The 25,057-nt window shown below is 46.4% G+C and overlaps 1 protein-coding gene and 1 long non-coding RNA gene across 4 annotated transcripts in view; one reads left to right on the top strand and one right to left on the bottom strand.

The window, feature by feature from the left end:
- Positions 1 to 632: 632 nt before the first annotated feature.
- LOC310836263 lies at positions 633 to 12,582 on the bottom strand. Its single transcript, XR_014559973.1, has 3 exons — positions 12,450 to 12,582; positions 2,922 to 3,086; positions 633 to 810 (listed from the first exon to the last, which is right to left on the bottom strand). It is a non-coding gene; the product is annotated as an uncharacterized lncRNA (long non-coding RNA).
- The window catches only part of NSMF (NMDA receptor synaptonuclear signaling and neuronal migration factor), a 55,866-nt gene continuing 40,105 nt past the window's right edge, over positions 9,297 to 25,057 (top strand). For all 3 annotated transcript variants that reach the window (XM_083721206.1, XM_083721205.1, XM_083721204.1), the window contains exons 1-2: positions 9,297 to 9,474; positions 10,957 to 11,554. In XM_083721206.1, the coding sequence (XP_083577332.1) occupies positions 11,484 to 11,554 (71 nt within the window). In that variant the 5' untranslated portion in view covers positions 9,297 to 9,474; positions 10,957 to 11,483. The remainder of the gene's footprint in view (positions 9,475 to 10,956; positions 11,555 to 25,057) is intronic.

Genomic DNA, 25,057 nt, shown 5'->3' with positions numbered 1-25,057 from the left:
CACTCTCTGCCCTGAGCCTCGGGTGGCAAGGCATGTTGGTGGAGAGGGCGTGTCTCTGTGGGTTAAGGTGGTATTATATATTATGGGGGTTGCTGTTAGGGGTAGCAGCTTCAGGGATTTATCAGTCCCACAGGGGCATTCTCTAGGGCAAACTTCACTGAGAGGTGTAAGAGCTGCTTTAGAAATTAGGAAGCTGCTTTATATCCTTCGGTCCATCAAGGCCAGTACTGTCTACACTGACTGGCAGTGGCTCTCTTGGATTTCGGCCAGGGGGTTTTTCTCAGCCCTTCCGAAAATGCCGAGGGTTGATCCTAGAGCTACTGAGTTGCAGTCTTTCCTCAGCCACAGGGCTCTTGCACAGCTCCTGTTCATTGGGCTTCCACAGGAGAACCTCCCAAAGGGCTGTGTCCCATCTTAAAGGAAACGAAGAGGAGAAGGACTTATTCCCTCTTGCCTCAGGCACCAACTTACTCTGAGCCAGCCCCTTTGTGAGTAGATATAGCTTGCCTGATTTATTCACTCCCCCCCCCCACCGGTTCACTCCGCCTCCCTATCACTATTCTGTGAGGTTGGCCAGTTCTGAGCAAGGGTGACCAGCCCCACACTTAAACAGCAAGCATTGTAGCCAAGCAGAAATTTGAATTCTCATCTCCTCAATTTAATTCCTATATTCATGCTTCTACATCACACTGGCCCTCATTGCTTTTTGAGACTGTGGAGCAGGGGTGGGGGTGGGGAGTTCCTGGAGCATCAGAGGGAGAAACTATGGTCACCTGCTCTTCCAAGACACACTGAATGCTGCCCTACCTGCTGGTTATAAGAGTCTACCTGCCCGTGGACTGTCTCGCCAGAGCGGTGCGTGCTCTGGTTATCTCTCGCTTGGACTACTGCAATGCGCTCTACGTGGGGCTACCTTTGAAGGTGACCTGGAAACTACAACTAATCCAGAATGCGGCAGCTAGACTGGTGACTGAGGGCGGCCGCCGAGACCACATAACACCGGTATTGAAAGGCGTACATTGGCTCCCAGTACATTTCCGAGCACAATTCAAAGTGTTGGTGCTCACCTTGAAAGCCCTAAACGGCCTTGGCCCAGTATACCTGAAGGAGCGTCTCCACCCCCATCGTTCTCCCTGGATACTGAGGTCCAGCGCCGAGGGCCTTCTGGCGGTTCCCTCACTGCAAGAAGCTAAGCTACAGGGAACCAGGCAGAGGGCCTTCTCGGTAGTGGCACCAGCCCTGTGGGACACCCTCCCATCAGATGTCGAAGAGATAACTACCTGACATTTAGAAGACATCTGAAGGCAGCCCTGTTCAGGGAAGTTTTTAATGTGTGACATTTTTATGTATTTTTTATCTTTGCTGGAAGCCACCCAGAGTGGCTGGGGAAACCCAGCCAGATGGGCGGGGTACAAATAATAAATTACTATTACTATTAAAGATACAAATAGAAGCATGTAACATGGGCGTAGCCAGAGGGTGCAGTTGCCCCTACCTATATCAAGCAAATAAATAAAAATACTTAACTAACTGACCAATTGCATTGTAGATAACTGAGTTCCACACACCCCAACATAAAAACTGCCTGCCCCCAATAAATCCTGGCTATGCCCAGGGCATGTAAAGTGGAACTGCAAAAGCAACTTAAGGCAAATTAACCCTGGAGAATAAAAATTCCTCCTTTCCCAAAGCATGCAGTTGTCATGCTGCCCAGTGGGAAAGGGTGCTCTCTCTTTGTAGCTGACAACCTGCCTCACCCGAGAAAGAAGCTCCAGAGGGCGGGGAGAGAACCAAATTATGTAGTGGTGGAAATAATATCCCAGCTTCTACCTTTCTTTTCTTTTCCCCTCTCCAGTTTGCTACACGGATGGCACAATCTGCCTCCACCTTTAGGTGCGCTGATCTCAACACATTAGTAAAATGTTATTTCTATACACTGCTTTGTTGGGGGCCTTCAGCATGAGAAGCTGTGCCAGGCTGCAAAGTCATCTGTCTGTCACCTTTTCTAGACTGCAACACCCTGCCCTCAACACAGAAAAAGGCAACTGAAATGATCAAGGCGATGGAGCAACTCCCCGCCCCCCATGAGAAAACGTGGCAGTGTTTTGAGGCAACATGATATAAGTTTATAAAATGATGTGTGGTGTAGAAAGAGTGGAGAGAGAAATGTTTTGGTTCCTCTCCCTTAACACTGGAACTTGTGGGTACCCAATGAAGCTGGATGTTGGAAGATTCAGAACAGATAAAAGAAAACACCTACCATACTTCTTCATGCAACGTATAGTTAAAACTATGGAACTTGTTCCAGCAGGAGGCCGTGATGCCCACCAATTTGGAGGGCTTTAAAACAAATTGGGACACCTCCATGGAGGGTAATAAGATTGTCAGTTGCTACTAGTTGTAATGGTTATGCTCTGACTCTTTGGAAGCAACAATACTTTGGAAGATCAGTTGCTGGAAGCCACAGGAGGAGAGAGTTGCTCTTCTTTGCATATCCATTGTGGGCTTTGCATTGTTGCATCTGGCTGGCCCCTGTGAGAACAGGATGCTGCACTAGATGGACCATTGGCCTGGTCCAGCAGAGCTCTTCTTATGTTCTTGTCATTGGCTTTGATTCCTGCTCTTCAGGCTCCCTGCCTTCTGTGCTACCAGACTCAAGGGGCACCGGCCACTAATGCAGCCGTCCCTATGTGGCACCAGCCAGCTTGACTTAGGGGGAGGTTCTGTTCTGCCCTCTGATGCATTTAATCGGGACGTGAGTGAAATCTATCCATATTCAGAGACTGTGCCAGTGTCCCAACTCATCCATCTGTTTCTTTAGGGTGGGAATAAATGTCACATTTGAATTCCATCTCCCCATTGCCTACACACTGATAATCTCTGAAGTACCATATTCTTTGTGAAAACACACACATACTCACATACACAATGTTCCCCTGCTGTTCAGCATTTGAAGACTTCCGGTTTCGTCAAGCGGCACCATAGAAGCGTTTCATCCCACGCAAGACACCACACAACCTTGCTATGCTGCCTATGAGCATGTAACATGATGCACCTGTAAGCATATCTTCATGAGGACCAGAAACCTGTTTAAATTTAAATACACATGCACATAATCACATTTCAGAAAACTGATCTCTTCCTCCATCCACCATTGCCTTATATAGTCTAAAGCCAAGGTGGTGCCCTCTATATTTTGCTGGACTGTAGTTCTCACCATTGCTCATGCCAGCTGGGGCTGTTGAGATCTGTAGTCCAGCAACACCTGGGGGGCACCCCTCCCCTAAACTAATAAATTCACTGCAGGTGTGGGGAACCTGTGGCCTTCCAGATGTTGCTGAACTACAGTGCCCATCATCGTGGGCCATTGGCCATGCTTGCTAGGGCTTATGGGAGTTGTGGTTCAGCAACATCTGGAGGCACCTCTTCATTTTAACATATTCGGCTTTCCTCTTCTACCATTTCTAATAATCAAAGATGTCAACATGAGAGATTCCTGGTGGTTGTTGTTGTTTTTTAAAAAAACACACATTCCAGTTTGTTGGTATCTTTTTGTTGCCTCCAACACTCTGCAATTAATAATTTTGCTGCAGTCATTACATTTTAAAATGATTCCCACGTCCTCTTGTCTTAATATATCCTCGAGGAGATCCATCAAAACAATGTTGGCATCCAGTGCCCATTATCCTTTTAATTTCATTGGGAGGTTTATTAATGTTGCTGGCAATAAAAAGCCAGCTATGTCAGGGCTCAGTGACCTCCTCTTTCCTTGTCTTTCAAGCTGATTGAACCCAATATGAGCCGCCAAAGCAGGGGTGGGGAACCTTATCCATCCCGAGGGGCCGCGTTCCCTTCTGGGGGCCGCATGCCTGGGGTGGGTGGGACTAGAGGCAAAAGTGGGCAGAGCAACAAATACAGATTTTACCTTTGTACGATAGGCTGCTTTAACAAAAAAACACTCACACACACTCAAAAAAGACCTCTGTCCTGGCAAGTGAAGGACAAGTCCCAGCCAGGCCGGAAACACTAAAGGAAAGTGCGAAGCAAGACGAGTGAGAGGTGTGGCCTGAAACCCAGACAGAGAGACCCTAAGGGCTACATTCGGCTTCTAGGCCTGAGGTGTTCTCCATCCCTGTGCTAGACCACAGCAGAATGCCTCTTTAAATTTTTAAGAAAATAGAATTTGCTAAATCTGAGCTGTTCACTTTCTCCGCAGGGGCTTCTATTAGGGAAGAAAGGGGCAATACCATCTAATTGCAAATCAATTTGTTGTTGTTCTGTTGTTAGGCAGAAGCAGGTGGAATAAAGCATGCGAAGTTTCCCTTTTGTACAGTAGGCTAGTTTCTACAGACACGCGCACGTCTCTGTCCTCTATCCAGGCAGCGAGAAGCATTATCAGAGATCAGGGACAAATTCCAGGTATGCGAAACCACTCAAAGAGTGCATGGCAAGGCTTATAACCACTGTAATATGGCGACAATTCTGACGAAAACATAACTTTGCTTATCTATCGCGACCCCCGTTTGCAAGCGGTTTCTCTCCCCCTCCTTCCTCCTCCTCCTCTTCCTCCTCCCCGCCTCCCTCTCATCCTCTGAAGGACTGAGATCAAGTTAATTGCTCCGCTGGCCGTTCTCCCCTGGAGAGCCGAAGCGGAGCTTGGAAACCGTGAAAGAGGGTAAGTGAAAAGAAATATAGGGAACGCCAGACAGGAGGAGGGTCTGGTACTCTTCCAGGCCATCCTGCCAATTTTAGAGGGCGAGCGATGTTTATGTTCTTGTCCGGAAGAGGCATAAGACAGTAGGGTTGCCAACTGACCAGAAAAACAATGTGGCTTGAGGTGCTCTGCCTTTGACACCAGCTCAATGGGCAAACAAGTCAGTGCCCGGAGCGTGGAGCTCCAAAATCTGGTTTGAGGTTCAAGCTCTATCACGTAGGACTTGTGTGGGTACATCGCTGTCTGCCAGACCTCGGTCCCCAATCTGCAAAATGGGTATATAATGGAGTCCTGTTCCGTGTGGGCTGAGAACAACAGAGACTCCCGCGCGCCATAAATTGGGTGAGCAATGTTCCTTTGGCTTTTAAAAACAAAGACTTCGAAGCTTGTGCAAGGGGCAGAAATTCATTAGGGAAAGCTTTTGCAGATAGAAGCCTTTGCCCTTTGAATTTCTGCCGATCATGCCATGATAAGGTTAAAGGCATAGGGGCCTTTGTGAAAATGGTGGCAGTAATTAGAGCCTAACTTTCATTATCCTAGCATAAAAGATCAAAATGGCTTTGAGCTGAGAGCGGGATGTCCAGGTGGCAGAATCCACGAGGTTCTGTCCACGAGGCTGTCACATTCCACCTGTTTGGCCTTGGCCCCGCCCTCTGACCCCACCCACCCGATTTTTTAAATCGGCAACCCGAGCGTGTGAGACCACTCGCTCCCCTTGACCCATCTCCCTGTATTATCGCTGTTCTCTTTCCACAACGCCGAAACAACCCAGAAAATCACAACATGCAGAGTAAACAGACGCACATTTCCCTGATTGGCATAATTCCCTCCCAATTATGATATTTGGGTGTCTGCTAATGAGCGGGTTTGGAGCACAGCCGCGTCTCAGCCCTTGATTGATCGATCGTGCCGCCTCGCTGGGAACGAGGGGGGGGGGCGGGTCGTCTTGGGGGAACATCTGCTCAGGGGGCGTGAAGCCTGATCAGCGGGCGGGGATCTATTTGTCTGAAAACTTCGGCTGTGACTGGCAGGTAGCAGTGCGGATGCTCTGGTGGTTGTCGTCGTCCCGAATAAGCGATTCAAAGAAACAAAAGTCCCCCTTGCAGCCACTTTGCTGAAGTTTAAGTGGGCCGAATCTGGTCCGTAGGAACCAACTCCTAGGGGCCAACGGCACCTCGCCGGGACCCCCCAAAGTTGTTGAGCGTTGCCGTTCAAATTACCTCCCCACCCCCTTTATTCAAGGCACCCCTGACCCAGTCAGTGCTGAAGGCAGCCTGGAAAGAAAGACCCACGCAATGCCATATCGTATTATCAGGTTGGCACAGGTTTCCTCAGGCAGCTCCCTTCTTCTGTTGGTGGGGTCCTGGCTAGGCCAGGTGCCAGCAGTCAGCTAGGTCAGACACTGGCTTGGAGTCCAAGGGCTTGGAAGCCCCACGACCACCATCCCAGGCTAGCCACACCACCGTTCACTGACCTCTCTGCCACCATAGATCAGACCAGCGGTCTGCTTAGCACAGTCTAATTTATTTATTGTTGGAAGATTCAGGACAGATAAAACGAAGTTTCTTTCTTTCTTTCTTTCTTTCTTTCTTTCTTTCTTTCTTTCTTTCTTTCCCACCCATGTGGCTGAGTTTCCCCAGCCACTCTGGGCGGCTTCCAATCAAGTGTTAAAAACAATACAGCATTAAATATTAAAAACTTCCCTAAACAGGGCTGCCTTCAGATATCTTTTAAAGAGAAGATAGCTGCTTATTTCCTTCACATTTGGTGGGAGGGCACCACTACCGAGAAGGCCCTATGCCCGGTTCCCTGTAACCTCACTTCTCTCAATGAGGGAACCGCCAGAAGGCCCTCAGCGCTGGATCTCACACAGCGAGATCTAACACAGTGCATAGTGAAATCGCATTGGTAGCAGTAATGGACCACCAACGTGGATGGCTTTAAAAGAGGATTACTGTAGAGCAGTTTTTGGAGAAGAGGGCTGTTGATGGCTACTAGCCATGATGGCAAAGCTCTCCCTCCACAGTCCTGGGCAGCAATGCTTCTGAATGCCAGCTGCTGGAGACTGCAAGAGAGGAGACTCCTCTTGTGCTCAGGTCCTGCTTGCTGGCTGGCCACTGTGAGAACAGGATGCTAGATGGTCCATTGGCCTCACCCAGCAGGCTCTCCTCATTATGTTCTATTCTGACTGGTACTCTGTCACCAAGACTAGGTTTGCCATACGGAAACAGCTCGAGAGAGAGAGAGACATTGCACATACTTTTGAAAACCAAGAAAATCTTTAATAAAAATACATTTTTTTAAAAAAGCTAGCTTTGGCGTTTGTTACAAGACCAGAAGCTTTATTGCTAGGCATTGCAGGTCAAAAAAAGTGGGAAAAAAATATTTATGTTTGCTAGAACAGCAGCTAGGATATTACTAGCCCAAAAATGGAAAGATGACAAGATACCAATGAAAGAAGAATGGCAAGTAAAACTGATGGAATATGCTGAAATGGCGAAGCCCCCTGGAAAACTTAGAGACAAGGACAACAGAGACTTTTTAAAAAGACTGGGAACCGTTTATGATGTACTTGCAGAAACAGTGTAAAGAAGTGGAATCACTAACAGCATTTGACTAAGCACTTACAATTCAGAAAACAAGCATAAAAACTAAGAGGCAATAACTGGGAAAATAATCAAAACGTAAGGTGTAATTTTGGAAAATATGGTATAAAAATGACAAGAATGCAATAACATTTAGCTAAAAGAATACAAAATTAAGGCAGAACAAAACAAGCAGGAGAAACTGATATTTAAAGAACCAGAAGAGGAAGTTGATGGAAGTCAGGGGAGGAGTGGGGGGGGGGAGAGATTGGGACTTGCGTATGTCCCCCCCCCTTGTGATAATGATGATTGTGTTGAAGTCAAAATGTAAAACTTAAAAAAAATTATTATTATTATTTATTAAAAAACTAGCTTTGGTTAGGGTCTCCGCCCCCTAAAAAAACCAATTTGGGGTTGTTGTCCCCCCCAAAGCTATGAGTTCACCATGTTTAAACAATAATTTATTTAAAGTATATATATATAGTCTGAATGTACGTCAAAAGATTAATTAAAAATGTGGTATCAGACTGGGAAATTTGTATAGAAATATATTCTTATTTTTTCATTTTATGTGCAATTGCTGAACCAGATATAAATTGTAATATGAGGACAATACTGCATCAAGGTTGCTGACAGGAATGAGCCCCTCAGCATGTAACACCTCAGCTCAGAGGCCTGCACTGGTTGCTGATTTGCTACTGGGTCAAGTTCAAGGTGTTACTATTAGAATATAAAGCCCGTAACAACCTGGGACTAGTTAACTGGAGAGGTTGCCTTTCCCCACATGTGCCCACTCAACTGCTTTGACCTGCAGAATTGGCATTATTACGGGTGCCGCCACATAATACCTGTTCCACATTTGTAAGGAATCGATAGGTGGCAGCACCTATTGACAATCAGGCAGGTGCCTCACTGTTACTCGTTTTGGAGCCCGCATAAAACATTATTGCTTAGACAAGCCTACCCAGATATGTAGAATGTTTTAATTTTTGTTTAGCTTATCACTGATTTTAGTTATTATTTGACTGTTTTAAACTGCTTTTTTAAAAAATGTTTTTACAGATAGTCTCTCTTTTCTTGTTTGTTATTTACAATCAAGCAGTATGAAATAAATAATATGATTAGTAAATAACATGTATGATAAAATTAACTTTCAAAATATTTTATCTATTTCTGCATCTATCTATATACAGTATTAGCAAGTGCCCTTCCTGTTAGAACCTAAAAATAAAATTATTTTTGGATCCATTAATGGTTTTTCTGTGCAACAACTCAGAAACCAATTGTGTTGTGTTTGTTTGTTTGTTGGGAAACTAGAATACCATGCACTGATCATTCTGTATGAATGCAAAGGCAGGTGTGTTTGGTTTTCTTTGGGGCTCCCCCTCTTTGCACAAAGGGGAGGCTCCAAATCACATCTCCTCTGACTGTCTCGGACACTTCCCATGGGATCTTTTGTTTAGCTCTGATGTGCACCCAAGATGTTTTAGCTGGGAAAATGTGAAGACTGTGAAAATGTGGCATGCAGAAGTGACAGATGTGTGTGCTGCACACAATTGATTGGGTGATGTGCTGCTGCTCCCTTGATTCATCAGCCCATTGGCCTGCTTAGAGATATGTTGATTTCTATTTATGACAGTGATCATAGAATTGTAGAGTTGGAAGGGATATCAAGGGTCCTCTAGTCCAAACTCCTGCAATGCAGGGATCTCAAGTAAAGCATCTACAACAGATGGCCATCCAACCTCTGCTTAAAAACCTCCAAGGTCCATTCCACTGCCAAACAACTCTTACTGCCAGAAAGTTATTCCTGATGTTTAGTCGAAATCTCATTTGTTGTAACTTAAAGCCATTGGTTTGAGTCCTACTCTCCCGAGCAGGAGAAAACAAGCTTGCTCCATCTTCCATGGCACAGCCCTTGAGGTATATTCGAAGATGGCTATCACATCTCTTTTCCAGGCTAAACATACCGAACTCCCTCAACCTTTCTTCTCAAGGTGTGGTTTCCAGACCCTTGGGCATCTTGGCTGGTCTCCTCTGCACATGTTCCAGCTTATCTAGTTGCAAGTTTGGGGAAAGGAGTGGACAGGAGCCAAAAGTTAATGGGGTCAAGATTACCGTGGAAGAAGAGTCTGTCATGGTGGGCACATTTCTCCTTTTCCAGGGAGATTACAGGTAAACAGCCCACAATGAGTGAATCAGGGAGCCCTTATCCCTCCAGACTGTGCCCCTTGGGACTAGTTGGGTGGAAGGCAGATAAAGTGGTGACGCTGAGACTAAGGAAGAAGAAGAAGAAGGAGACAGCCAGGGCTATCTATCTGGACTGGTTTAACGTAAGAAGGCAGGTGGGTGGGAGCTGGCTGAGAACATTCTGAGGTTGGTGGGGCAGTGCTCCACTTGCCCAAATGGACCATCCTCCACCATGTCTAATCTCATCAGCTTTGAGCAAATCAGGACAAGCGCTCCACAGCGCCAAATTGCCTGCAACTGGGGTGTGGTGGCGGATATGGGTGAGCATATGGCTTTGAGACAAATAAGACTCCCTGGAGGAGAAGTGTGTGTGTTTGAATAAGAGAGCAGGCTGTTTCGTTCTGTGAGGAAACGCAGCACGTGAGAAGCTGATCAGAGGGTGAATAATTTATTTTTGCGTGAGAATACAGTGGAGAGACCCGACCTTCACATTCTTCTGTTTCTATCCAGTGGTTTAATCCTTTTACGGAGGTCATGAAACTGTACTGGGGCTGCTGCACTTCAGGCTGTGAATGGGGGCTCATATGAGGGGGATACATCCTCTTCTCCAAATACAAAGGCTCCCTGCACATAGAAAAGCAGCAGAATGCAGTACTGTACAGTTAAAGAGACTTGCTAATCTACACTATCAGCCTTACTTCACATTTTCATATAATGTTTTAAGAGTATTCAAACCACATACTTGGTGATGCAACCAATAAGATTATAAGCAAGTCTTTGTATGTGCAATCCATTTGGGGGGGGTGTCTATGTTACTGTAGTAAGAGAATTCTTTGTCCCCCATAAATCCTACAAATTGGATGACTTTGCAGAATGTCAATGCTTTCTCTTAATTGCATAACTTAGACTGGTTTTGCGAGCATAATTGGGAAGGGAGAAGGAGCCAGGAGTCTTATTCAGCCATATTGCTTTCAGATATATATTTGCAGCCTTAAGGACTGGAACTTTGTCCCTGGTTTTGAAAAAAGCTGAGATTTTTCAGGCTGGAGAAGTAGTCCCCTATCCTGTGACTTTTTTCTCCCGCAGCAGTGAAGAACCAAGGCTTTATCCCACCCCCGCCGCCCCTCGCTGCATCATCTGATAAGGGAACAGTCTCATGGTGGCAAGAGGATGTGTATGATTTGTGGTAGCCCACAGTTTAATGAAGTGGAGCAGATAGTGTCTGAAAGAATGCCCCTTTGCATGTTCACAGGGGTACTCTTCCCTGTATAAATACTTTTTCGTGCAGCCTAGGGTGATGAGCCTAGGACCTTCTGCATGCAAAGCAGGTGTTCCACCACTGAGCTATAATGCTAGTTCAGTGCTTGGATGTAGTCAGTGAGGGCGCATATCTAAGAGACGGCATTGTCCTTTGCACAGGACCAGAGTCGGTCTAGCTTTGTTTAATTCAAGCATGCATCTCCTCAGGGGCACAGCGACTGCCTTGCGGCCAACGCACCCAGCCGGCTTGGAGCTTCCCCGTTGAGCCAGGATCCTAGGATTCCAAGATCACTCGGCCGCCTCCTGTCAAGGTGGTGCCAGGGCATTCTGCACAACCTCAGAAGCACTCCACCGATCCCACTGCCGGCGCTTTCCCTCCCCGCTCCAGAGCCTCCCCAAATATAGGCATGGCACAGCCTGGGCTTCCTGCACCCCGCCCCGCCAGGTCTCTCCTGTGGCGCCCGAGCCGCAGTCAATGAGCAGCCGCGATGAGCGCCGAGGGGCGGCTAGTCGTGGCGGCGGCTCCTCCTCCGGCTCCTCCTCCTCCAGCGACACTCGCAGGGGTCTGCCTGGGAGGAGGCGGACTCCGCTCGGCCCGCCGAGGCAGCAGCAGCAGCAGCAGCCGAGATCGCAGCCTGTCCCCAGAGTTGGGGGTGGGGGTCGGCATGGGCGGTGGTGGCAGCGGCAGTGGCGGCTCCGCGCGGCGGTGGCGGCGATGAGCTTCGAGGAGGACGATGGGCACGGCCGTCTCCAAACGCCGCTCGCTCCGCAACGAGGCCGTGGCGTCGGTGGCGGCCAAAGTCAGGTGAATCCGAGCTCGGGTTCTTTTTTGGGGAAAGGAGGGGGCGAGATCGGGATGCAAAGCGAAGGAGCAAGCTAGCCCTAAAGAAAGAAACCTATCGGGGCGCTCGGAGGCCGTGCGTTAAAAGGCGGCGCGTAAAAGGAGAGCTGCGGGCGCAATGATGGTGATGGTCGAGGGATGGGGGGGGGGACACACGAGGGGGTCATCTCTTTCTCTCCGACCCCCGTTACCCCAGTGAGAGATTGAATCCTGCACCGGGTGGAGTTGGGGTCGTGGGTGCAAAAAGCAAGGAGTGAGCGTGGAGGAATTTGATATAGTCTCCGCGTTGTGCATGGATGAACATTTATGGCAAGGGAGTTTTGGGGTGAGGAGGCAAAAAGAAACACACCGGGCGCGTGTCTGTGCAAGTACCAAGAGACCAGGTAGGAAGGGGCGCGCGCATGGGATCGTGCAAGGGCTGGGAAAGAAGAGCGAGCGTGCAAGGGAGACGTGCGTGTTTCCAGAGGAGCACGTCGGTGTCTTGTTCCGCGCTCGGAGGAGCTCGCCCGCCTCTGATTGACGTCAGAGGCTGGGGAGGGGGAGGGTGCACAGTGGGGAGGGGTCTGCCACAAACCCGGATTGTGTATTTCCTTTCTGACTGCTGGATCGTACCGGGGCTTTGGAGTATGCTGGATCGGAACGATGCGCTCCTCCGATGCTCCTACCCATCGCTGTACGGATTTTGTCAGAAAGCGGCAGGCCTGGTGTTCTATGCCCTGCTACACCTAGGGGAGAGGGCTCTGGAACATTTCAGCTGTTCTCTCCAACAAAACTCCCCACCCCCCCAAATTGTGTGGTCTGAGATGAAGTAAAAACATCACTATGTGCCAAGTTTTCACACAGGGAGAAACACACATACCTCTAGCACTTTTCCTTCCGGCAGTGCAGACAGCCTATCCCTGGTGTGCTGCATCTTCTCAGCCTGCCAAAAGTGTCTGCTGTTGAGCGTGGAGGGTAGGAGGACAGCGCTGCTGCTGCTGCTGCTGCTGCTGCTGCTGCTGCTGCTGCTGCTGCTGCTGAACCCCCGCCTTTAGTCTCCCACCATGCCAGTGAGCCAGAAGTGCTAACTCTGTATTTTTAGTCCGGCTGGCGCTGGTTGAAATAGCAGATGACGTGAGGTGCGAAGTGTTTTGGCATGCTGCCCAGCCGTGGACCACTTTTTCTTTTGGCAAAGGCTCAAAGAGCCCACGGCTGCCCTGGTGAACTTCCAAGCTCTGGGAATGCAGCAATGATGTTGGGGGGGACGGGACCGGCAAGCTGCCTGCCTGCCTGCTTGCGCAGTGGTGACTTTGCCTCCGCAGCTGTTTAACTTCTTAGCCTTGGAAGATGCTCTCTGCTTGTCTTGGACGATCCCTCTCTGGTAGCCGCGTGCTGACCAAGAAAAGTGAGCCTTTGGGGAGCGGCCTCGTCACTGTGTTGTGTTTTGCACCTAACGTGCTCCTGTTCCTTAGTGCCAGATGAAGGAGCATATGTGGCTTTTGTTTTCTACTGGCGACACAAAACCAAGGAGAATTGCAAGCATCACAGAGGATGTTTAAAATGTAGTGACGCCTTCAGATTGCCAGTATTTGTGGGAGGGATCCCAGCACGTATACCGGAAGTTTAGGTTTGTGCATTTAAAATGAAATTAAGCAGTCTTCTACCCTAGTGCAACAAATCCACTTAAAAGAAATCGCAGACTTTAGTTGTTTGGAAAGTGAATGGGAAGTGCATTGAAAAGTGTGAAGTGAACAAATGATTGATGGGAAGACATCCCATGTGCAAAGTGGGACAAATGCCCAATAAACAGGTTCCCTGGAGATGCCCAAACTCCCTACTGTTAAGTTAACCTTACTGAAAAATTGAAATTATTTCCCCTTTAAACAAAAAGCTCAAACCATACACTTGGGCAAGAGACATTTAGTGTGGTTAATTTTGACTGGCGTCATTTTACAGAGTGAGGTGACGGGGGAAAGGATAAGCAGCAGGTTCTGATTGTGAGGAAAGGACCTCTTTGGGAACAGAAGGAAGAACCCATGAGACAGACTTTCCAGAAAACGGGGCAGAACTCTTGTTCATGAGCAGGGTTCGCAAACAGGGGTGCCTGGACCACTGGTGATCTACAATCACTGTGTCCCCGTTAAATATTCACATTGATTTCTTAATGTATTTGTATTGCTTCATTTATTTCTTAGATTTTAGGATGGGAGAATACAATTTAAATTCTGTAGAATGTGAATTGTATTTTGCCAATCCAGTGGTACCTTGGGTTACATACGCTTCAGGTTACATACGCTTTAGGTTACAGACTCTGCTAACCCAGAAATAGTACCTCAAGTTAAGAACTTTGCTTCAGGATGAGAAGAGAAATCATGCTCCGGCAACAAGGCAGCAGCAGGAGGCCCCATTAGCTAAAGTGGTGCTTCAGGTTAAGAACAGTTTCAGGTTAAGAACAGACCTCCGGAACGAATTAAGTACGTAACCCGAGGTACCACTGTAATAATAATAATAATAATAATGAATTTATACACTGCCCTTCAACTGAAGATCACAAATGAAACAAAATACACGAAAGAAAAGGAGCAATAATTTGAAAAAGAAATAAAGTAATCGTGCAGCATCCAGCACCAGCAAGTACGGCAGAAATTGTAGTAAGTCATTAAGTGGTCTTTGGATTTTCAAGTTGTCCATGGGAGGGGGGGGGGAGAAGATTGGAAATCACTGGTCTTGAGGTTGGTTTGGATCCTGTGGGAGCCTTTTTCCGATATACTCCAGGGTGCTGAGCAAGGTGACCCTTGAGTTTCTGCCCATCTTCAAAATTCTAGGCTGTGCTTTCTACATTAAGCTGTGAGATATGATACTAGTCATGAACAGGAATAACCTGATTCCAACCCACCAAGAGCAGAGATACTTTATTCATTTTACTTTGAGCACAGGATTTGGTACAGGGGTGTAAAATTTTCAAACTACATAGAACCTTTGTTTGCATTCAGACCCAGTTCCCAGCCTTTGTTATTTTGGCAACAGCATTTCAAAGATCTTAGAGGAGTGTTTACTTGAAATCTTAGGAACTGAGGCAAAGGGGCCGGGGCGTGTGTGTGTGGATCTCAGAGGTTTCCCCTCTTCTCTTTTAACAAGCAAAATAAATGGTTCCAAATTAGCAAATGTGCTAGATATTACAGATTCTCCCATTTCTGAATGACTCCTTTTTCTCAGTGCGGATTTGACCCGACCCTGCTCCTGAGATGGAGTGCTGCAAACCTGCCCTCAGAACAATGAGGACTAGAATGCTTGTTTGCTTAAGCCTTGACACTTTGCACTGTGTTTCCAAAAAGCACTGGTCCAGATTGCATAGCTGGCAGACACAACTGCAAGGCATTTTACTGAATCACTAAAATAAGGTAATTTTAAAAAACAACAACTGTAGGAGGCTTAGTGTGACTCAGGGAGAGAATGTATAGTTGCTGTTATTACCAGTATTAAGTGTTCATTAGGAATAAAGTTAAGACAAGACTATTTCGTAAAACTGACATACCAAAATGATTTTTTCCCCTGTGCCTTGGGAGGTGTCACAAATCCATGTGGTCTAGACCCATAGGTGATCAGGGGGTGCATGTATTAACAAGTGGATCTTTGTATTTGGCTCCCCTGCATGCTCTTATTAGATTCCGTAAGTCTTTCAGCCAGCTCTATGTCCCAGAGCTCTGTGGGAGATTTGCTGGCTTTATGAAGCACTGCCTAATCTATAGATCTCAGCAGAGCTTTCCTGCTGACAAATGGACAATAATTTTCTCACTTAGAGGCTGGCGACGCTGAAATTGTGAGAGGTAGGTGTGTGTGTGTGTGTGTGTGTGTGTGTGTGTGTGTGTGTGTGAAGCTTTTGGGCTGCTGGAATAGCTCAATTGGTAGAGCACGAGACTCTTAATCTCAGGGTTATGGGTTTACTAAAGACTCTGTTTCATGTTGATGTCAAATAAGCCCCACCAACTCAGTGGACGACAGCAGTCCTTCAGCGATTGAGCTGAGACATAAGGGTTTGGGTGGTCCCTGGGATTCTGGGCATTGTAAATTAACAGAAGGCCCTTGAACCTGGCTCAGGAGTTGATGGGCAGCCAGTGCAGCTGTTTTCACGATGGTGTCCCATGTTCTCAGCTAGATGCCCCCTCCAGCAGTCTGACTGTCACCTTCTGCATCAGCTGGAGCTTCCACACCAGGCCCAAGGGCAGCTCCACATAGAGCCCCTTGCAGTAATCCAGCCTCAAGGTTACCAACTCATGGACTGCAATGGTCAGGTTACCCTTGTCCAGGAATGGCCACAGCTTCACTTCTCCACCATTTCCTCAGCAGTTTGCAATTAAACACACACACACACACACACACACACACACACACACACACACACACACATTGCAGTTGATTTCTCCTGATAGACCTGTTTGTGTCCCATTTTGCCTTGTGCACATTTTTGCAAAGCAATTTCTTCTAATATAATGTAGTACTGTACATGTTATTTTCACTATTTTCCCGTGCATATTATGCTGGCATCTGTGTTTTTCTACACATGACTTGGCCAGAGAATTGCATTGCAAAATTCGGATAAGGGGTGAATTCTGAAGGGTGGTGTCTGTTTCAATTTGCAAGCTGTTTCAGAAAGTGTTAATTAGGTAGGTTTGTCTTTGAATGCAAAGTGAATCAAATCTTTCTTATCTGATATACAGGGTTCTGGACCAGATGGGCTCTTCTGAGGCTCTTATTAATATCTCCCCCACCCCTACCAGAGATAAATGCATCTCTGTAGGCTGCTGGTATCTGAGATGCTCAAAACCACAGCTCAAAGTCTCTGGGTTTCTTCCGAGAAGCTCTTAATTTCAGTCCCAGAGCACCTGACCCAGCTCTTCCCAAGATGGTTAATTAAGCTCTCTGCAACTTTCATTCTTGGCCTGGATCCTTGTAAACAACTGCAACACTCGTTTCAACAGGGGATGTCTCTGAAGGCCATCCGTTAGTATAGCTTTTCTGCTGTTCTGTTCTGTTCTGGCTGGAACGGTTTAACATTCGCAACTGTTCTATCTGTCTTTAGAACTGTGATATACCGGTAACTGTGTGACCTGTCCTGGAACCTTAATGGGTGAAGGATGGTGGGAGGAAATCTTACAAATACAACAAATGAAATAAATATCCCGTTGGTACACTGTGCTGTACTGAACATAGTTGTGGTGGAGACACTTCTCCGATTTATTTCCTGCAGACCTAAAATGAGGAGAGGCCAATGGGACAAGGTCATAGCTCATTGGTAGAGCACCTGCTTTGCATGCAGAAGGTCCCAGGTTCAATCCCTAGTATCTTCAGGTAGGGCTGGAAAAATGCACCCTGAATGAAAGAAACCCTGGAGCTGCCAGTCAGTGTAGACAATACAGGGCTGGATGGACCAAGGGTCTGACTCAGCATGAGGCAGCTTCCAATGTCTTTCTCTTCCTAGATTTACAAGCTGCGGATCTGAAGCATGTCAATAGATGTAAGTAAACCTTGGCTCTGATTTAAATGGACCAAATCAGGGAGGGGGAAAAGTATTTGGATCAATTTCAGACATGTCTCCTGCCCCTCATTGAAGGAATAGGTATGTAAGGTGGCAGAGAGAGCAGAGGGTGGGAATATTTGGAGTTGCTGCTTTGGTCAGCTTTTCAAAGTTCTCAGATTTTTATTGAGGACAACAAAGAAAATTGATGTTTTGCAGCTTTCTGCCCCAAGACAGATTTATCTCTTCTCTCCCCAGCTCCCACTCGAATCTGGAGCTACTGGGATGTAGAAAGTGTCTTCTAAAAAGTTCAATTTCCTTTCTATGAGCCACCAAAAACTGTGGCAACTAGTTAAGTGTTCGTGGTGCATGAGTTGTGACCGACTCTGGGGTTGCAGTGCTCATCTTGCTTTATTGGCCGAGGGAGCCGGCGTACAGCTTCTGGGTCATGTGACCAGCATGACTAAACCACTTCTGGTGAAACCAGAGCAGCGCACGGAAACGCCGTTTACCTTCCTGCCGGAGCGGTACCTATTTATCTGCTTGCACTTTGATGTGCTTTTGAACTGCCAGGTTGGTAGGAGCTGGGACCGAGCAACAGGAGCTCACCCCATCACGGGGATTTGAATCGCCGACCTTCTGATCAGCAAGCCCAAGAGGCTCAGTGGTTTAACCCATAGCACCACCCGCGTCCCCATGTATGTAGTATGTATGTATGTAAGAAAAAAATAGATAAATATTATATGAACCAGTTGACAGTGGAGCAGACTTTGAAGGCAATGAACTCTACTTTATTTGTGGGGTTGAACTAGATGACTTAGGGTTTCTTTCCGAGTCTCTTTCTAAACGTGCATACACAGAAGTGATGTCTTCAGTGTGGCATGGGAAAAAAGAGTGCTAAGGCTGCATAGATACTATACACCTAAAGCACACCAGTTCCCCCCAAGAATCCTGGGAGCTGGGATGGTAAGTGTAAACAGCTGTTCCTAGGATCCTATTTCCAGCGGGGCTTATGAATCATCTAGAAGTCTTCCTTGAGAACCAGGGTCCCTCTGGAGGTATTTGTTGGCTCTCTTCCAAAGACGGTGTGGGTGGAATCTTGGTCATCCTTATATTAAGTGCAGTGCATATTTCATTCCATATTAATTAACATAGTAATTTGATTTCACCCGATTTGGGGGATGGGTGAGAAGAGATGGTCCAAAGCTCTGATATATTCTGGCTTTGTCGAATAGGATTTCGTGTGTGTATGTCCACAGATACCTTTGGGGTTTCAAATTGCTCCTGCATAGGTTTGGGTGACTTCCACGTCAAAAGAATAGAAAAGAAATTTATAAGATGCTGTAATTGGGCAGAGTACTGATTTTAATGTCAAAATGCAGTACTTGCCAACCTGACACCCTCCTGGTGCTTTGGGTTACGATTCCCATCAGCCCCAGCCTGCACACCTGGCACTCTTCAGAGGTTATGAACTACAGTTCCCAGGCTGGAGATTGATGGGGCAGAGGTTGACAAAGTCTGTTCTAATATTACTGCTGCTGCTTAATTATTTTTATTATTTTAAATTGTGATAGTTTGTATTTAGTTTTTAACTCTGGTATTTGTATGTTGTTACAAATGTGTTTAATTTATAATTGTTGCAACATTGCAAGAAAGTATTTCCCTTCCCTGAAATGTGTTTAAACAAATGGTAAATACGCCCACAAAAATAACTTGCCTGCAATGTATTTATTTACCACTTGCCTGCTGTGAGCTGGAGCAGGAACGGATGGAGAGATACATTTGAATATTGGGTACCAAGGAAGGGGTGATGTGACTCATCCTTCCTCTGCCAGTGTCTTCACTCACTTGCATGTACGTTTCTGGCAGCGGATGGCTACCAGGCCAGTGCTTAAATGCAAGGCTGCTGTTCTAGAAAAATAGGCTCCTACGTTCTTGGCATTCAGGGTGCAGCAGGAGAAAGGACAGATGTGTTTAAGCAGGAGAAGAGATGGAGGATAAGGCTATGTTCCACCTTCACTGTCAGAGGCAGTATGCTGCTGATTGCCAGTTGCTGGGAATTATGTTTGGGGAGAGTTGCAGTTGTTCTCAGCTGTTGCTTGTGGACTTCCCTTTGGGGCATCGGGAGAGGGGGCATTGTAAGAACAGGATGCAAGGCTAGGTGAGCCTCAGCAGGCCCTTCTTATATTCTTTTTCTTATATTCTGATTCCTCTGTCCTTCATCTATCCATCCAGATGCAGGGATGAGCACTAACTTTAAAAGGGGATTTGATAAATTCATGAAGAGTAAGGCTATCAGCTGTTAGCAACCCTGATGGCCGTGCTCTCCCTTGGAGGCAGTAACGCTTCTGAATACCAGCTGCTGGAAACTGCAGGAGGGGAGAGGGCTCTTGCACTCATCACCTGCTCGAGAACTTTCTGGAGAAACCCAGTTGGCCACAGTGAGAGCAGGCTGCTGGGTGATGCAGGGCCTTCGGCCTGATTCAACAGGGTTCTTCCTATATTCCTAGGAGAGCTTTGAGGGTGGCAGAGTTGGAGAAGTAAAGGTCACCAGCCAAGGTGTTGGAAGAGATCATGGTGGAGAATTCCCCCTTCCCTCCAGTTAGGTTGAATTGGCTGGTAACCCACTCCCCGCAATGCCCACCCTGTGCATTTGCCTCGCTTGCTCTTCTAGCATGCGGCATGGCTCACTTGCTTGAGTCATTGGGAAGGATTTCCTCTCCATGAACTTGCTTCTGAGATGAGCCTGTGGTGTGTTTTATATCCCATCTTGCTTTCAAATTGCTTGTGGTGCTTCTTGAGTGGCTTCTGTGGCCCTCCCTCTCCTTCTCCCATCTCCACAACAAAACTGTGAAGTAGCTTAGGGTCTGGGATGTGGGTTAAACCACTGAGCCTAGGACTTGCAGATCAGAAGGTTGGCAGTTTGAATCCCTGCTCCCGTTGCTCGGTCCCTGCTCCTGCCAACCTAGCAGTTCAAAAGCACATCAAAGTGCAAGTAGATAAATAGGTACCGCTCCGGCGGGAAGGTAAACGGCGTTTCCGTGCGCTGCTCTGGTTCGCCAGAAGCGGCTTAGTCATGCTGGCCACATGACCCGGAAGCTGTACGCTGGCTCCCTCGGCCAGTAAAGCGAGATGAGCGCCACAACCCCAGAGTCAGCCAGACTGGACCTAATGGTCAGGGGTCCCTTTACCTTTACCTAGCTTAGGGTCAGATAGACCACAACTGGCCCAAAGGTCCTCTTTCATGACCAAGTGGGGATTTGAATCCTGGTCCTCCAAGTCCTATCCCAGCAACTCCACTCTGATTCTCTCCTTGGGCAGTGAGTTCCTTGTGTAAGGATTTGTCAGATGCAGAAGCTTACGTTTTCCTATTTGTTTGCCGCGGTAGTAGCAAACAATTCCTTCTCATGGCTTATTCGCTGGTCTACGGGCAGCATCGGACTCTCACACCCATTTTTTGGCTCCTATATGTTTGGGGTTTTTACTTGCTTGTAACAGGGAATGCCACATGCAGGCAAACTCTGGATTGCAGAAGGTTAACCGCATGTCTGAAATCCACCCCACCCGCGTCATTACATGCCCTCTGTGGCTTCTGGTCTTTGCTTTGAGCTGCTGTGCTTTCAGGCGTGCAGCGCCAGCGCTCAGTAACGAACCTGCCTCCCGCTTGCTGCGTTATAACTGCATCGGAATCTCGGCGCTTTGGGTGCCTCTTTAGTCGCCTTTTGCACACCTGCTCCATTCAAATGGTTCTTTCCTTAACTTCACTGCCTTAGCCGCTTCCTTCAAGTGCGGCAGTGAGGAACCTCTGAGGAGCTGAGGGGCGGGCGTCGCTTGAGTGTTCCCCCCTCTGCTGCAGAGACGGGGCTGCTATGTAGTCTTTCTGGAAGTCTGGATAGAGAGATGCTCCGCAAAGCAGAAGCCACTTTTGCCCAAGTCACGGCTCTGGCGTAATAAAGAGCTGGGAAGGAAGCGCTGTCTTCTGCATGATTTCCACCCACATTGCTTTAGAGACGCAACCGCGGTCGGTACTGACACCACCAGCAGCCCCGGAGGTCAATGGGACAAATTGCAAAGGGCGAATAAAGGACACAGAGGTCGAACGGGTGTCAAAAAGGGCTGGGGGCGGGAGAAAAGTGCACAAAATTTAATCAGGCTAATTAATTTAATTGAATTAGCCACATTTGTCACTATTATTAATTTCTGTGAACAGAAGTTGGATTACCACTCTTGCATCATTGCCTTACTTACCTACATTGGAGACGAGTGGCTTACCTGTACACAGCATATGGGAAATAAATAAAAAAGCTGAAAGGAAGCTAAGTGCATGAGCATGTACAGAGTGCACATCCCTTGTCCAATACAGCAGTGTTCTCATATCCTGATGCTTTCTTGCTTTTAAAAAAGTGTGTAGCTGCAGAACTGTTTTGCTTCCTTGTTTTTTTAAAAAAATAATTTAATGCATCCTAGTAATGTGGTTGACAATTAATAAATGCATTTATTTATGTATTGATATATCTGGACTTTATTTCATTTGCATTCCTAAGAATTTCTGAGTTTGGGGTTGGTACACAATTTTATAAGCTCTTTAAGAGATCAATCAAAATCAGATGTTATCAAAGTCCTGCTTTAGAATACTTCAATCTATCTACCAAGCTCTGATAGGTTTTTGACTATTCTTAATGTTTCTGGCTGTTTAATTATTTATTATTTTTATTGCATTTACATCCCACCTTTTCCTCCAAGATGTTCAAGGTGGTGTACATGATTTCCCCCCACCGAATTCCCACAACAACCCTGTGAGGTAGGTTAGGAAATTCCCAGCCTCCCTGCCATGTGACCTTCAGCTTATTCATGTTTTTATTTGATTTATCTTGCTCTCGGAATGGGTTCCAGCACTGGATTTGTGTGTTCTTGTGTTAAAATGTCATACGGGCAACAGCCACTCTCTACACATCCTAGAAACTTTGATGACATATCAAAAATGATCTGGATGGCACTTTTAATTTTTTTATCTGTTTTTTAAAAAAATTGCATTTATATTACACTTTCCCCCCCAAGGGAAGGCAGTGCATGTGATTCTCCCCATCCTTTTTATCTTCACAATAATACTGTTAGGCTGAGAGAGACAGTAACAGTCCCAAGTCCATCCATTGATTTGAAACCCTGGGCTGGGTCTAGACACATCATAGAAGCGTTTCAGTTACGCATTGTAAATTTAAACAGGGAAAAACGAGACTCCGCAGCGCCACCTGGTGGCACAGTGTTATATTGCAAATACTGTACAACACATATAAATTGCTTTTTCTTTGCCAATTTAGCCGAGTCCCTGGTTTCCTGGGTTCTAGTCCCTGTGTGCTATCACTGTATAAAAAGGTTTTGTGCAGAGAGCATGTGCCAGTACTTCCAGGTAGAAGTTGAGTGAATCACTGCTGGCTACGTCACAAGTTTTCGTTTTTGTTTTGCAACATGTACGTGATGTTGCCATCCTGCACTTCTAAAAATGTTTTCATCCAGATTTCTCCTTGCTGCAGAAAATCCAATATGCAAAAATAACCAATTATCATGACACAGCTGCTGCGGGTGTGGAAGCACATTAGTGCATTTTTGCAAGCTGGAAGGGAGTGTTGTCACATGCGTGGTGACATTTCAGTGGTGGTCACGATTGCTTTCATGGTTGCCAGAGAATTCCAACAAAAACAGAAAAGGAAGTGGGAATCACTACAGGTCTACTTGTTCATCTATGGTTAGGAACAGAAGTCAGTTAAACAAATGCAATCAGTAGACACAGATCTCACTATCGGAACACAATTCATGATCAGAAAAATGTTTGTTAGGGGAGCATTCACATAGCAAGTTGACAATTCTCACTGATTCCTATGGCAAAATTTCTAATGTGTTTCGGGCCATGTTAGTTTGTAACTAACAATTTCTTTATTTCTACATTGTTTTGCCAATCAGAGCAGTCAGCATTGGTCTAGATGGGCTCTAGTGAACTGAGTCTGCATAAGCAGCTTCACACATTTAAGTCTGGGACTTGCCGATCAGAAGGTCAGTGGTTCGAATCCCCATGATGGGGTGAACTCCCATTGCTTGGTCCCTGCTCCTGCCAACCTAGCAGTTCGAAAGCACCTCAAAGTGCAAGTAGATAAATAGGTACTGCTCTGACGGGAAGGTAAACAGCATTTCAGTGTGCTGCTCTGGTTCGCTCCCTCGGTCAATAAAGCGAGATGAGCACCACAACCCCAGAGTCGGTCACGACTGGACCTAATGGTCAGGGGTCCCTTTACCTTTACCTAATGCTCTTCCCAGTGCAGTCTGCCAGGGGTCTTCCCTGACATCTTTTCAGCACCACTTGACCTCCCCATCCCTGGCTTTCAATTAGACTGAAATGATTTTGTCATTAGTGTGCTGCCAAAGGTTTCCATGGCTGTTATAGGGGGTTGCTTTGGTTTGTGTGTGGCTGTACAAGCACACATTGACCGTACATTTACCCCCCCCCCAAAAAAAAAGAATACCGGGAACTGTTTTCTACAGTTACAGGGCTACAATTCCCAGAGTCCATAAACTACAGTTCCCAAGATTCCTCTTTTGAGTAAGGGATAATATGCTTTAAACGTGATTTAAATGTACACAGCCTTGGTTTTCAATTGTGTTGTCAGTCACATGTAGACCTTCGGGGAGCTCACCACTAACAAGTCTAATAAGTAAGAAGGACATAAGAAGACCCTGCAGGATCAGGCCAATGCCCCATTTAGTCCAGCATCCTATTCTCACTTGCAGTATGTGTGTTCATGTGTGCTAGGTTCCATCCCTTAGCCCTGGCTGAGCCAGTTGTTGTTTAATGTTGCTAGAGAGGGGCATTATCGCTTATGCATGAAAGATCAGGATGCAACCCTGTGACATGGACAAAGGAGGACCATTTGCATTTTTTATTTTTATTTCTGCAAAGCTCTGGGTTTGCAAAATGCCAGTTAATGTTTTGAAATCACTGTATTTCCAAAGAACGTCACCCAGACAAAAGCCTCCTCTCTGAGCACAGCCTGGTTGGTGATGGTGAAGGACTTTGTTGGGCTGGACGCCAAGTTCTCAGGCTGTCTCTGTTTTTCTCCCTCTCTTGCTTTACTTTGTCTGTTAATGGAGCTGCTGGCCAGTGTGCCTACCTGCAGGGACCAAGCACGTTTAGCAAGGGAGTCAAAACAAATCTGAGTGAGAGCTCGAGAGGACAGGCATATGACTAGAAAGCCGTCTCATCAGTTAGGGTGGACGAACCATCAATTTCACTTTCCGTTTCTCACTTTCCTAATTGTTAGCATCACATGTCAGTATCAACTAGCAATTAATTTTTGTTTTTAATTCTCATGGGACTCTTTCTCTCCCCAGCAACATTATTTGGAGCAAAATTCTAACACAGTGGTACCTTGGTTTTAGAACAGCTTAGTTTATGAACAACTTGGATTAAGAATGCTGCAAACCCGGAAGTAGGTGTTCTGGTTTGTGAATATGCCTTGGAATAAGAACATGTTACGCTTTCTGTTGAATGTGTTCCATTTGTAAATTGAGTCCCCCACTGCTTCCTCTTGAGTCTGCCGGCTGCTGAGTCCCAAGCACCCACACAACACAGAGGTGATATTTGGAGCTTTAGTTTTTGCTATTTTTTGCATTTTTGTTTGTGTGGCTTTTTCGGTTTTTTGACTGTGACTTATTCTTCGTTTTGTGGGGCTGACTTGTGACTGTGGATTGTGACTTTGTTATTGTGACTGTGTGGAACCCAGTTCAGCTACTGATTGATTGTGTGACTGCAGAAATGGAGCCCAGCTCTGAAAAACAAACGACTATCATCAGTGCACATAAGAAAAATAATAATTTTAATTTTTATCATCTACAATGCTGTCTTATTTATTTTATAGTACAGTTCACTGATTATTGCTTTCATTTTATGGATCAGTGGTCTCGTTAGATAGTAACATTCATGT

Source organism: Podarcis gaigeae, assembly GCF_964106915.1.
Source record: "Podarcis gaigeae genome assembly, chromosome: Z".
Lineage (NCBI taxonomy): Eukaryota > Metazoa > Chordata > Lepidosauria > Squamata > Lacertidae > Podarcis > Podarcis gaigeae.
The sequence above is the reverse complement of the archived record's forward strand: the minus strand, read 5'-3'. Positions and strand labels throughout refer to the sequence as shown.